The sequence below is a fragment of the Seriola dumerili genome, unplaced genomic scaffold (assembly GCF_002260705.1).
Source record: "Seriola dumerili isolate Sdu_G_001 unplaced genomic scaffold, Sdu_1.0 BDQW01000056.1, whole genome shotgun sequence".
NCBI classification, from domain to species: Eukaryota; Metazoa; Chordata; class Actinopteri; order Carangiformes; family Carangidae; genus Seriola; species Seriola dumerili.
The window spans coordinates 5,073,522-5,087,819 of NW_019174311.1; the positions used below are offsets into that span (position 1 = coordinate 5,073,522).

The 14,298-nt window shown below is 41.1% G+C and overlaps 1 protein-coding gene across 1 annotated transcript in view; it reads right to left on the bottom strand.

Annotated features, from left to right (window-relative positions):
• Positions 1–14,298, bottom strand: part of LOC111219134 (copine-5-like) — an 80,537-nt gene that overhangs the window by 51,110 nt on the left and 15,129 nt on the right. Inside the window, exons 4-7 of the mRNA XM_022741729.1 lie at positions 10,549–10,652; positions 9,371–9,410; positions 8,384–8,398; positions 8,137–8,213 (exon numbers count right to left, since the gene is read on the bottom strand). Coding sequence (XP_022597450.1) covers positions 8,137–8,213; positions 8,384–8,398; positions 9,371–9,410; positions 10,549–10,652 — 236 coding nt within the window. The remainder of the gene's footprint in view (positions 1–8,136; positions 8,214–8,383; positions 8,399–9,370; positions 9,411–10,548; positions 10,653–14,298) is intronic.

Genomic DNA, 14,298 nt, shown 5'->3' on the forward strand with positions numbered 1-14,298 from the left:
ATTGGGATTCCAAATAAATGAGGCATTCATCAAACACCTGCAAGCTCAGAATCGCTTGTTTTGACTGAGAGAGAGAGAGAGAGAGGATTAAGAGAACTTTTCATTAAAAAAGAAACTTCATCTCTCTGTCTAAAGACAAAAATGACTCAAAGTCATGACAGTGAGTTTCCTTCCTTCCTTGTTTTCTCTCCTGCCAAGAAGAAAAACCTTTCAATTTCCCCCCCTGGCAAGAACAGAACATCCTTCTCTATCTGAGGACAAAAGAAATGCCCCGTTCTCTTTGTTATTACACATGTGATGTAAGTTGCATTTTATCCCACTGGAGACACATGACATCAAATCGCAGCATCCCTGTAGTGTCAAGAGGCCGTGGCACCTTTAGCCCCCCACCTGGCGTTAGGAAGTGAATAATGGAATTCATATCATGTTACAGTGGGTCGCCCTGACCTCCTCTGTGGTGTTCACTGCTGCCTATAGATTGTAATCTGCGTGCCGACAGATTGATAACATGGGAGTGTTACATCGAGGCAGCAGAGCGCTCATTCAGACGCTTTGAGGCGTTCTCACCTTTCCAGCTGATGACAGCCCGTGGCCGTGACAGGTATGAACACTGTCTGCGTCGAGTGCAAAACAAATAAGCTAAGCTTATCTGCTGTGTAAAAACCTCCCCTGCCCTTGCCTGCTCTGGACCTGAGATTTCCATTATTAGTGTGAAACCAAAAATCCATTACCTTATTATCTACAGACACTTAACAACCAGGGCATATATCCAATGAACTGCTTCTTTTCATGGTGGGAAAAAAAAGGGAGATTTTTTAGATTTTGTGTGACATCAAAATCCTTGAAGAGTCATAAACAGAACAACTCAGAGTGGGAAGTCCACGGTTTGCTACAGGAGCTGTGCGGCTGAAGAGGGAGGCGTTTTGCCTCCTATGCAACCAAAGTGGTACCTAAAAAAAACCCTGTTTCATTGGACAAAAAGGGGTTTCGTACAATCAGCACAGTTGGGGTTTTCCACACCTAAACAGGAATACATATTATTAGAGAGGGACCCTTGTTAGTGCTCAGCCTTGGAGCCCAAATTGGCATTCAGCAAGGCGGCAGAATGCTGTAATTGTGTGTGATGTCCCGAGGCAGAGAATGCTGATTACTGTAAGCCGTCTAAAACACTTCATCCCTGTTAAGTAACACAGGCAAACACTGGACTGAACGGGCAAACAAACACTGTACCTGCTTCTCTCTCTCTCCACTCACAGTGCTACTTAGAGTACTTCCATCAGTTGTTATTTAAGTTTCAACAAAAAATGAACTTCTCCCACTCCCACTCATTATTTAAATAAGCAGCAGCGTTTTAACCAACAACCTTAAAAGTTCTCTGAAGGCGAGATGAAACAAGGGATGCTCTCTGCTTCAGTTTTTTCTGAGTAAACCTCTAGTGAGTCATATAGCTCTGCTACTTAACACAGCCATTTGACATATTGTGAGCATTACACTAAACATACATTTGACCTCTTCATATACATTGTTATACATTGATTGTTGATTTTGATTATTGAGTGGTGAGGCAATTTAAAGTTAGGTTGTCTTCTGACTGTATTTCATCTCAGGACTATAAGGCCCTGACTACAGACAGGTGACAAAACTGAAAAAAAAAAACCAAATGCAGATGCATCCACACACGTGCACTGCAAAATTAAGCTAATATCCAATCATGCTCTGTGTCATGTATTAAAATGCTAAGCAGGCCCAGTTGGTTTTGGTTATATATCAAGATGGCAAGAGGAAAAGATCGAAGTGAGATAGATTGTCTAATCATAGTAGTGTATATGGGGTTGTAGTAAGAGCAATAGAGTGCAGCAAGGAATTATGTATTTTTGTAGGCCAACCCAGAAGTTAGCATCACCCTGGTTTCCTCGACAAAAAGCTAATGGGAATTTTACATAGGCTCTTGAATTACAGAGGAAAATAAGCTCTGGGATAAACAAAAGTTCATGGTACTTACACGTTTACGTCATCAAGATAATATTCACTTACCATTTTTGAAGTCTAAATACAATCAGCAGAGGTAAAAAGCTAATATCAGACTATAAAACTACACCACGGTTGCAATACTTCAATCTCACCACCGCTAAACTTTCAACTTATAGTTTGATTTAGCTCTGATCTATTCTACAAAGGCCTTTGCTCTTAGAAAGTTAATAATAGTTTAAAAGAGCATGATTATAATCACAACAAGGCTGTAAAGGAGGAGTGTTGAGTAGAACAGTTTTCATGTTCAGTGTAACGATGTTTAATGTCTCCGACAACCTCTGTAGTCTCCTTTAGCCACTTGTTAGCAATCAGTCTTTTAAGAGAAGTGAAAGCTTAAAGAAATCACAACGGAGTTATTCACAAAGTATTTTATATCGTAAAATTAAACGAGAAAATGTCTTGTGTTAGCCACAGACCTTAGTCATCTAACCAAAAACCCATTCAAAAAACCCACAGACTTTGGGACAAGGGAACCCGGAGTGCTAAGATGCTAACTCATTGGTTTAATTTCTGCAGCACTGTATACTCAGCATTAAAGAGTTTTTGATGGTTCTGTCATTTTCTTAGTTTTTCCCAAATTAAAAGCACAAGAGCAAAAGTGTGAGGAAAGGACAAACATAGCGTTTGTCTATTCTACCCAGCTGCAAACATTACAGTTTATTACTGATAGCTGTATCAGGGCATTATTTCCAAGACAAAGATGTAAATATCACTAATTGACTATTTGTGGAGTTAAGTTACATTAAGAAAAAACAGCAGCATTGTCCTGCTCTCCAGCAAACACAAGTTAGTCATCATCCTAAAACTCTGTGAAAAAATACAGATTAAAAATATGAAAGTAGCCTTTCTATGCTAGGAAGCCAAACAAGGCTATCTTAGAATTAAATCATTCTAAGCTTAGGTTTTGTTTGTACTTATAATATTCTTTTTTTGGCTGAGTTTAGCCTCAGTCTTAATAGCACGACGTCACGCACATAACATTAGGTATCAAGTCTATATTTTAGACTTCTTTTTACAGGATTCTTGTTTTAAAATGAGTCAGTTAGAAGCATTAAAAAGTAAACCGAAGACAGCATTCAACCAACTTATGACACTAATGTTAACTTAATTAACTAGCTAACAACAGCTGTGATTTCAATCAACAAAATTGACAGTTGCTATAACAACAGGCTGCTTTTGTCTACCTCCTCTAAATTAACTGAGGGCGTGTGGGGCTTAGCCAGCGGTCAATTACAAACTCATTTCAGTGAAATGTTTCCTCTTAAACATTGTAAGAGGAATTATCTGAGTCAGTGATTATATTGCTCCACAAAGTGAGGATTTATAGTATAATACTGAATTCTGATCAGCTATATAGTACTGTATGTAATACAGTAGTAAGCTGTGCCGTAAGCGATTCCAACCTAAACTTTTAAAATGCAAACTAGCAGACACCAGAAACTGCAGCTCAGATAACCAAAGAATTGAATCAGCACCTCCCTTTCTGAACAAATATCAAACATTTAACACAGTTTTTACTGCAATGCTGTTGTTGTGGATTGTATTACATCATACGGGTGTTGCTGTATTTAATTCCTAATCTAAAACTCGATTATAGGGAGCAAAAAAGATCCGTAGAGATAAACGAGAGCAGATAAAATGTTGAAATGATGTGTAGTCCTCAGTGGGAAAACACGGGGATGGGGGAGTATAATAAAATATTTCGCATCTATACTTTAATAACAACATTGATTGAATTTGTTGCAAACTTGTGTTTCAGAGCTGAAAAGAGTTTTCAGTTGTCTTAAAGTGTGACTTGGTAAAGAGATGAATTAAAGTAAGGTTGATTTGATGAAAGCAGAGCCAAACTTCAATGTAAAAAACGTTACCATTCATCACTCACTGCACCGGTGTGAGCAGTCATCATTTAACATGTGCATCAGCCAATGTGTCAATCAAAGCTTAATCTTAAAAACTCAATGCTGATTGTTCTGACTCTATGTTCCCTGAGGCCCCGTCACATACGGCTGAATGTGACAGACCCAGTCTGGAGCCATTTTAAGCTCCGATCTGCATCAACAGTGTGATGTTTCAGAAGTTTATGTTTCTCTCTGGACTTTCTGCTGCTTTATCGATGCTGGGCCATTTTAACATGAATCAAGCAGCAGGACAAAAAGAGGTGGACCAAGCGAAAACATTTCTTGAAGGCAATTATTCAAAGCAGGTGAAATTATTGTCATCAGAGAGCAGGTTGGACACTAATGTGGCCTGTGACACGCTGATGACGTGATGTGAATGATTTACAGCAAAGCTCTGTTTAAAAAAAAAATACAAGAAAGTTTGAATCAAATTGTGCCTTCATCAAAACAAACGAGAATTCAAGAGAAACTTTAACAGTTTAACTACACTTTCATCTTCCCTGTTTTTATCATTTCATTTTTGAATTCCACCAGTGGGCTCACTTAAATCACGTTTCTGCTTGGCCTTTGACTTTGAAGTGTATGTGCATTCAGAGTACCCGTGTGGTGGAGCCTCTGTAGAGCTGCCAAGACACATTTCAGCAGTTTATGGTGAAAGCTAAAAGCAAATACAGAGATATACGCTGCCACACTGATAACAGAACCAAAGGCATAAAATCAATATTACATTAAACTGCCATGGTATCTCAGCGTCCAAAGTATATTACATATGAAATTTAACTTTTAACTTCATCTTCATATAAATGGAGTAGTGAATAGGCTTAATGTATCAGACTAAGAAAATTACCATCAGCTCATTTTATGGGCGTAAGCGCGGAGACGAGCTGATCTCTTCTGTGAGCTAATAAAGTGAAGACACATGACGCACACTTGTCACTCACTGTACCTTGCTATTGTCTAAACATTTTTCTTAAACTTCCTACTCAGTTACCACTATATATGCAGCGTTGCAGACACAACCGAAATACAAGATCATCCCTTTTGATGATGGTTTGGTTCCCACAGGTGGGATACAGTTCAGGTGAGCCTTTGATGTGAGCTACGGCTCTTTATTCTTTTTTTTTTTTTTTATACATATTATTTTCTACATTTCTACGAATCTGTTTCCTCCCTTGGCTCCCACGGGTGCAGCCAACACACCCACAACAGTCATTGTGGTTTTGCTTACAGTTCATTTCCTGCTTCAATCATGCAGCGCGAGGGCACAGTCACAGTAGGCTAATGGGTTTAACATGCTAATGTTGTGCTGCATTCATATGCTCTAGTGTGTGGTATAATTCACCACATCAACAGAAAAGGTTACTTCTATTTTGTATTATGAATTCCATTATCATGTTACCTATACAGCCACATAATGATTCCTTCCCACAGGCTATACACATGATCACAGCCATGAGAGCTGCATGACAGCTAACACGTTTTTCACTTAAAGATGTCATTCACCTACATCAGTCAATCATTTAGCTATGCATTTCCTCAGCTAGCAATAACTTTGATACATGCCTCTCATTAAACCACATTATAAACAGGAAGGATTTGTACCGCTGTGTCAGTTCGGTGCTCCATAGCTTATATTCCTTCCACTGGCACACGTTTCCATCTTAATAAAGTCATGTGGGAAAAGCCATACATTTTACCTGACCTGTTATTATCCCCGAGAAAAATAAGTCTGTGGAAATCTGCTCAGAGGTGATTACAGAAGATTACGTTTGTCCCCAAGTGCGCAGTGTGCACAAATTCAGGAATGATTGAGGTAAATTATTGTTCCAAGTGTGAGCTGCAGGTTATGTTTATGCTTATATGAAGGGAAAAGGCGTGTGTTTATGTGTGTATGCGCAACGCATTAATCACACTGTGTGTGTGCAAGGAATCCCACAATATGAGGAATACCCCAAAATTCAGTCCTCACAAAGTAAATCATTTATTTTGGGGGTTAAAAAATTTTAGTACCGAGTTAGATTTTTGGGATTAAGTGTGTGGCAGTTATGGTTAATGTCAACCTAGTTCCCTAAATCTTACATTCATATACAACGAGTTTGCACTAGCACACACATTTTGACGGCGTAACGTAACGCCGCTCGGATTGCCAATGCAAAAATAACATGCTTTCTTTGTCTCCTAGCAACTACAGCATGATTTATGTTTTTAGGGTTATGTTTGGGCAACACAAGCGCTTGGTTAAGGGTTAAGGGTAAGGGAAAGGTTGCAGTCTTGATTAAGTATTGGAAAAGTCCTGGATGACTAGAAGCAGCACTGGAACATGGAGACAGGTTCAGTATCTAAACATCTTTAGATAACCAACGCGTCATGGTGGACATGAACCCTGTTCTCCAGCAAGTCCAAACTTCTCCCTATGATTTCAGTGCAGTATAACGACATCACACTTAAAACATGATCCATGATATACTGTACGAACGTATTTTGGAGGAGACATATTTACTCTCTGAAATTAGTTCAAACTCTCTGTGTGTTTGTTTGTGGTTGGGGGTGGTGTTTGGGTTGGTTTGTGGTTTGTGTTTGTGTGGTTGGGGGTGTGGTGTGTTTGGTGTGGTTTGGTGTGGTGGGTTGTTGTTTTTTGGATGGAGGAGGGAGCCAAAGGAAGGCTGAAAGAGAGCGAGTGAGAGGTTTGGGGGAACAAAAAGAAATAGAAATCAGAATGAGGAGAAAGGGGGTCAAACCAGAAAAAAAAAAAGAATCTGGTGGACGGAAGGAGAGAGAATAAATGAGAGATGAAGTGTGAAAAATAGGAAAAGGGGTGCTGATGTGCTTCTTAAGCAGGTCATTGGATGCAGTGTGCCTTGGGAGGGCTTGTTTAAGCATGGCTAACAGATTTTCTCAGTCCCTGTGGAAGCCATTCCTCAAAGCTGCAGTCCAGAGAGGCACCGTCACATCAGGATGCATGAGAAGGAAATGGAGCACATAGCCATTAAACAACTCCTGAGCCGTCGCCTATCGCAGGAGGGGAAGAAAACTCTGTGGATACTGTTTAGCTATTCAACTTGAATCCTTGCAGTTGTATGTCTCCAGCCACCAGTCAAGCCGCAGTTTACACCCAGACTCTGTCCAGACTCATATGATATATGTGGTGCGGTTGCAGCTGACCTTTGACCTTTAGGATATAAAAGGTCATCACTTCATAATTTTATCCCATTAGACATTGTGCAAAGTTTTGACATAATTAGCATATTAATTCTTCACCTCAAAAAACATGTTTTGTGACATCACAGTGGCCTTTGACCTTTAACCTCCAAGTTCTAATCAGTTCATCCTGGAGTCCCAAGGAAAGATTGTTCAAAATTTAAAGAAATTCCCTCCAGGTGTTCAGGTATCGCGAACACGAGAATGTTACGGACACCCTGAAAACATAACGCCTCCGGCTGCAGCTGCCTCAGAGGAACAGGGATGAATAAATCTGTAACCTTACCTGCATGTCGTCAGGAACTGAAAATCAAAAGCACCCTATATTTTTCCTGTCTCTGAATTGCTACTCCCGGACATGAAAGCTGCTGGCACAGTTAATAGCAACACAAGAGAATGTTTTCATAAGGGCTCATTTCTTCAGTTTGTAAACTGTAAAAACCAACAACCACATCATCACATCACCCTGTGTTGCAGCTAAATTTGGTGTTGCATCGGTGTCGAGTTTCAGCAGTGATCAAAGTGCCTCACTGAAGCTGCACAATCAATACTTTTGTCCATCACGTCTGTCTCATGCTCTCCACTCTCCGTGCTAGATCACCTCCCTAATGACAGTAATTACAATGAGGAAGCCCCCCCCCCCCCCCCCCCCCCCCCCCCGGTTGTGTTCAATTGCACATCATCGCTCCACGCACACAGGTCTAATCTCGCAGTGCATTGTCCGATACCGATGGCTCTAGGATGCAGATATATTCATCACTGCCTCATCTTTGCCGGAATGCGTGAAATCCTGCAGGAGAGCCGAGTCACATTTGAATAGGCTGAGAGGTGGCGCTGAGTTTTCATTATCTGATAATATCTGAAAAGTCGTGTTTGCAAAGTTAAAATGTTCTACTTGTCTCATTGAGATGATAAGTAAAGCAAAAATCTCTTCTTAGCTCTGAGTGGCTCTTATTCTTCCCACATGATTCTGCAAAATCAGTGTCCGTACAGAAAAATGAGCACTTACCCCAAAGGTTTCTCCAGGCGACTGGCAGGTGAGCCCACAATCTCTCCCAATGTACAGTGGACCTGTCCCAGGAAGTCCTGCCGTGTGGGGGAGCATAAAGTGGGATGGAGAGAGAGAGACGCATGTTGGGGCAAAGGATGGGGGTGTTCAGATGGATTGCGGGGGTAAGAAGGAGAGTCGGTGAGGAGTTAAGCATCGTATAAGCATTGTACGGTTATAAATTAGGACGTCTAAGGCAGACACGTACGTTAAAGTCGGTTGGCTTCCAGGGTGGAGAAGGAGGAGGAAAAGAGAGAGACCAGGCAGCAGCAGTGACACAACAGAGCATATCATGGAACAGAAAGCACATGACTCAAAATACCAGACTGTCATCAACCAAGTGCAACAAAGAAGAGCAGAAGTGGATATGTGAGAGTGTAGATAGGCAGAACAGCAGAGGGTAAAGAGTCACAGAGTCTCAGAGGAAGAGAAAAGGAAAGTGAAGGAACTCAAGAGAAGAAAAGCAACGAAGGCTGAAAGTTTCACAGGAGGAACAGTTTGTTTCCAGAGCATGGAGCACAATGTCAAAACATAGCAATAGAAGCATCACAGTGACAGAAGCATGATTAATGATGAAAATTTTGGTAGTATGCAAACCAAGAGCTGCAAATATATTCTTTATGTATCTGTATAGCAGAGAGTAGCAGTTTATTTATCAAAGCTTTTGGCATAAACGATGACACTAACATACATTCACCTGTTTACCTGAATGTATGTTTCTATATAATACAGCCCTGTCTCTTTCAGGAAAAGCCTCCACTTTAAAATGCAATGCATTGTTTTGAATAACTATATGCTGTCTTGGAAATGAAAGTTTAAATTGCAAACAACACTAAAGAGCACACAGGGAAATGTGTGGAAAAGCTTTGATAATGATGTGCAATGCTTCATTTCTCATTTAAAAGAAAAATGTAATGAGGATTTGCCAGATGCCAATGTAATTTTAATTATTATAGCTCTGGAGGAATAACGCACTTCATTTTACGAACTGAAGCAGATGGTAGAAGGTAAAGAAAAATAAGCTTTTTTTTTTTTTTTGGGCAGATGAAGCATAATTCACTCATTATTCCAAAATATATTTGAGCGTTTACTTTGGTTTGCACAGAACCTGAATATTAAGAGACATGCACTAATTTAAGGACAGAATATAAAGTTGAGGTCCTGATCCAGAAAAATAGAAAAGATCTTCACTTACATGCTTTGCCAGATCTGGGCTTTTAGAGTCAATATCATACCTGAAATCACAGAGACCACACATCACAAGGGCAAAGGTGTGGGCAAGGAGACAGAGGACCTTACACATTGCTACTGACCCTAATAAAAGGATACTGGCTGCAGTGTGGAAATTTTCTGCCTGTCAATCACACACCTGGGTCATTGGGGAAGCAAAAGGGAGCGGCTGAGGGGGGGTGGGGGTGGGGGGGTGTAAGCAATAAATGTGACAGTTAATTAAGGAAGTCATTGTATGGTTTATGAACGTAATTTCAGTTCCACACCAGTGGGATCGTATTGAAACAATCTACCGATGCATAGAAAGTTTGAAGCATCTGTCAGTCAAACGTAATGTAAAAGTAATTAAACCTCAGTATGCCCTGGCTCCCACCTCTGTGATAAAAGAGAGATGTAAATGAGTAACACTAATTGTGAGGGGATGCACTCCCTCCTTTCCTGTTCCAGAGTCATATCATGATAGCACGCCTAATGAATTCATTAAGTGACTAAAAATCCTCCGAGACTTGCAGAGCAGTCCTGGATACATCCTGGAAGTCCACCGGGGACTTCATGCTCGAAGGGAGAAAAAAAAAAAAAGTACGGATTTTTGGAAGCATATCTCTTCTCCTTGTGGAGGAGGGGGGAGGAGAAAATGATCCGGACTCTGTTCTGGGAGATCTCAAAATGAAACCGCACCTTTCTGACCCTCTCACTAGTCTGGCCTTTTCGAGAGGAGAAAGGCAGCTGTATGTGAAAGGGGGGAGGACATGGGTCTCTGCGAGTTTAAAGGGAATTGGTTTCAGACGTTTGCTTTGCTTAGCAACAGGGAGATTAAGGATAAAACTTTATATGAAATATTTATCACCCTTATACCAATCTCCTTTCAACGAATGACTATTGAGACACTGCACCGATGAATAATTCCTCAGGAGAGGAGTCAGAGAAGAGAGAAGGAAAATGACTCAAGGAGAGAAAATGAGAGACAGAAGGGATGAAGAGATAGATGGGGGAAGAGGCAGAGTGAATGTGGAAGACGATGTTAAGCTGGTGGTGGAAACAAAAGGAGGAACTGGAGGACTGGGTTAGAAGAGGGCGGCACATCTGAAACACACACACTCGGTGTGTGTCCTCAGGAGGACCGGATCAAACGAAATAACTCACACGTCAAAGCGCAGGTTCTGCTTCTCCTCAAAGAAGTAGTCCAGGATGTACTTCCTGACAAAGTCTGGATTTAGTGTGTTGTCGATCACCTCTGTTCTGCCAAACTAAATCAGAACCAGGAGAGAAGGGGAGGGAAGATGAGGGAGATGAGAGAACAGAGCTTTGAGGCAACACATCATGCAGTCGCTCAGAAACTACATTCACTGCTCTATTACCTCACCCCACCCCCTCTGTCTTCTCCCGACAGCCGCATGAATCCACGGCTTCAGATAAACTCAGATTTGATTAACAGAAGTCAATGATCACACAGTGTCAGCTCTTCTTCTCCACCTCTTCTCATTGTGATGGGGATGAGCGAGCCTGAGGAAAGCACTTTATTGAGACCAATTACACTCATTTAATTTATAGCACATTCACACCAATGTCACTCTCACAGCCTCTTCAAAAACAATGGACGTAAGATGGGGCGGCGGGACAAATGCAAAGAAAAATTGTCACTTTCACGTTTTGTCTTTACACAGGAGAACCGTCGGCAAACCATCTGCTGTTCCCTGGTGTTAACAGGAAAATGGGAACCTGCCAGCACAGACACCCAAAAAGGATTTGTCAGTGTTACAGAGCAAGACCTTCTGATGAGGTGAGGGGCTGATAAACAAATCAACACACACACAAAGTGTTGCACCCCCCCCCCCCCTGCACACACACACACACACACACACACACTAATTGTATCTTAAATGAATAATTCAGAGTCAGGGAACTGATGTTGAGCCGCATAAATAAAAAATCCCCAGTACAACGTGTTACCATAAACTGACAGAGTGAATTAATAATAGCAGGGTTAGGGCTTAATGAAGAGATGAAACAGCAGGATTACAGACTCACACCTTTGTGATTACATCCATTGGGGGTAAAACTCAAAGTCAGACTTAAACGGGGGGGGGTTGTGCCTAACACATGACAGTGGGTTTGCCAAGATGTAACCTGCCATCAAAAATAAACCTGCGTCTAAGCCTACAAAAGTTTAACTACTGCGTGGCACAACCTCTTCTCACGCTGCGTTCCTGCAGATGCAAAGGAGGTGAAAACTCCACTGAGCAAAGTGAGAGGGGCTGAATGTGGCAGCAGGAGGCCAATAGCATATTCACTTTGGTCTCAGGCCAAACTTAACAAAGGAAGACGAATCAGCACCAGAACAAAGAACAGCCACCCGAGGAAATAACAGATCTCCCACTCCACATATTATTCCTACCTTGGCAAGTACACAGTCAGCCTGAAAAGCCAGAGTTGTGAAAGCACAATTATCTGTCAACAGAAAAAAAAAAAAAAAACTGGGGTAAGGGGAAATCTGGGCGCTGGCAGTGTTCACTTCTTCCCCTCCAATAACCCTAACCAGAATAAATTGTGAGCTGGAATGTCAGAAAATTCATCAGGGTGAAAGATTAACGTCTGGGAGTTTGACTTGACGTGGAAAGGCCTGGCTTTGCTTGAATTTGGGGAGGTTATATTGTGTCAGCTGCTCGGTTGAGCGAAAGTGGTAGACAGAGAAAAACCTGACATACAGTAGGAGTAATTACAGACAAGGGAGTTGAAGATTAAGACTTTAAAGCCACGTGCTAAGAATGATGGGTTACAGCTTCAGTTTTATATAATCGATCACATATGGTGATAAAATTTTGTCACAAGGGCAGAGGTCTAAAGAGGAGCTGATCGTGACATCCCCCTGGAATCAAAAATATTTCACCGTAACATTTGTCTTCATTTCAGCTCAAAACCTGTTTTTATGATCTTGCTTTCAATTAAATAGACTTTGCTTTTACTTGGTACATTTTTTATTCATTTTATTCCTTTTATACCTTTTTATGGTTTTTCAAAACTGTTTTTTATATTGTTTTATTGCCCTTTTATTTCTAATATTGCCCCTTATGTCCGCTGCTATTACCTGTGTTTTCTTTTCTTTCTTTTCTTCTGTAAAGCATTTGAGCTGCAATTATGTATGAAAGGTGCCATACAAATTAAGTTTATTATTATTATTATTACATTATCATCACATTCTTCTCTTGATGGTGAAATGTGAGCGACTCACAGTTTGTAACTGGATTTACAGAAGGTTGGTGTCACAATGTAAGGTGCTCTGACCCACCTTATCTACTCTGGGAAGAACAAAAACTAATTTCATGACAAGGGCAGGGGCAAAAGAGGCGTTTAGCTTTATCAATACTGCACAGCTTGACTGTGACGCTCACAAAGCCAGCTGTCCCCTGCAACAGCAACACAGGCCTTTATCTCTTCCAGGGAGACACGCTCAGGCTGCACCCACAGTTTGTAAGCTCGAGGTGGGGCAGTGTAACCAGAGGTGACAGGTGTAGGAGGCTCTTCTCCCGTCAACGCTGCACTTGATGCTTGTCCGCATTTGCATGTTAATCAGTAAAACTACTCTTTGGCTTTAGAAAAGAACATCAGTGTGTTGCGACAGCACCGAGATTTATTTGTTTATCGTGTGAGCTGACCGCCCTTGAAAGACATGTGAGCAAACATTATAATCAGACTCAAAGCTCAAGTATTATTTGCTCTGGGTGATTAACGCTGCAGAAAGATTTCCTTTTAGGTAAGGCAATGAAACACTCTACTCACTCGGTTAAACAGCAGATCAATTAATCAATCAAACATCCAACTAATCTCTCCATCAATCAATCAATCATTCTTCTTAATTGTCCCTGCTGTGAAATGTATTACACCGTCAGGTTAGAAGAAACAACAATCACACACACATTACACACACGAGGCAACATAACACACACAAGTCACTACGATACAGACCAACAGAGCTGGAGATAAAGTGAGAAAATGGTTAAGTGGACAACACTTCTCAAGATGAATTGCAGAGGGTAGAAGTTAGCAGCACTGTCATGACTTTCATTTACATGTGAGTGTTTGCTGCTGCTGCTGCTGCTGCTGCTGCTGCTGTATCTTTGTGAGGATCACTTGTTCGACGCCTTGGCCCGTCTTCACCTCTTCAGAGGATTGTTTGAGGGTTAAAGAAATAGTTTGACATTTGGGGAAATACAGTTTATCACTCTCCTTTGCCAACAATAAGATGAGACGAGTGATACCACTCAGGAGTAACTGGACCAGATAACCAGCAGAGACTCCAGGAAGTTACTGCTCCTGGACAACAAATATCAAGCCAGATAAAAGCGTGATTGGATGTTTTGACACTTTGGTTTACGTATGAAGAAACAAACAATATAACGAGTTAATACATGACCTTCCGAGGTGCCGGTTGTCACATTTTTTTTTTTTTTTTAGCTTTAGACAGAACCAGGCTCACTGTTTCATCCCTGTCTTCAGTCTCTATGCTAAGCTAAAGTCATGGTCTCCTGGCTGTAGCTTCATATTTACCGCAAGATATGAATCTTATCATCTACCTCTCAGCAAGAAAGAAAATAAGTCTATTTCTCTATTGTTGTACTGTATGTCGAAATCTATGTTATCAACTAAAACCTGTTCTAAACCGTCCTCTATTTTTAAGCGCCCACACCCACGAAAACACAACATTATCACTGAAATCTTCATTTTGTATGTTGGAAATCTGTTGTGACACTCCACTGTGCCACCAGCGTGACACCAAGCTCTTTGTGGAGTCAATAAACATCAATCAAAAAGTATTTGAGTGTGAAAGCAGAAGCAAAACACTCTGAGCTTGCAAAGTGTCTCTCTTCCCGTTAGGAAGCATGTATATACAGTATT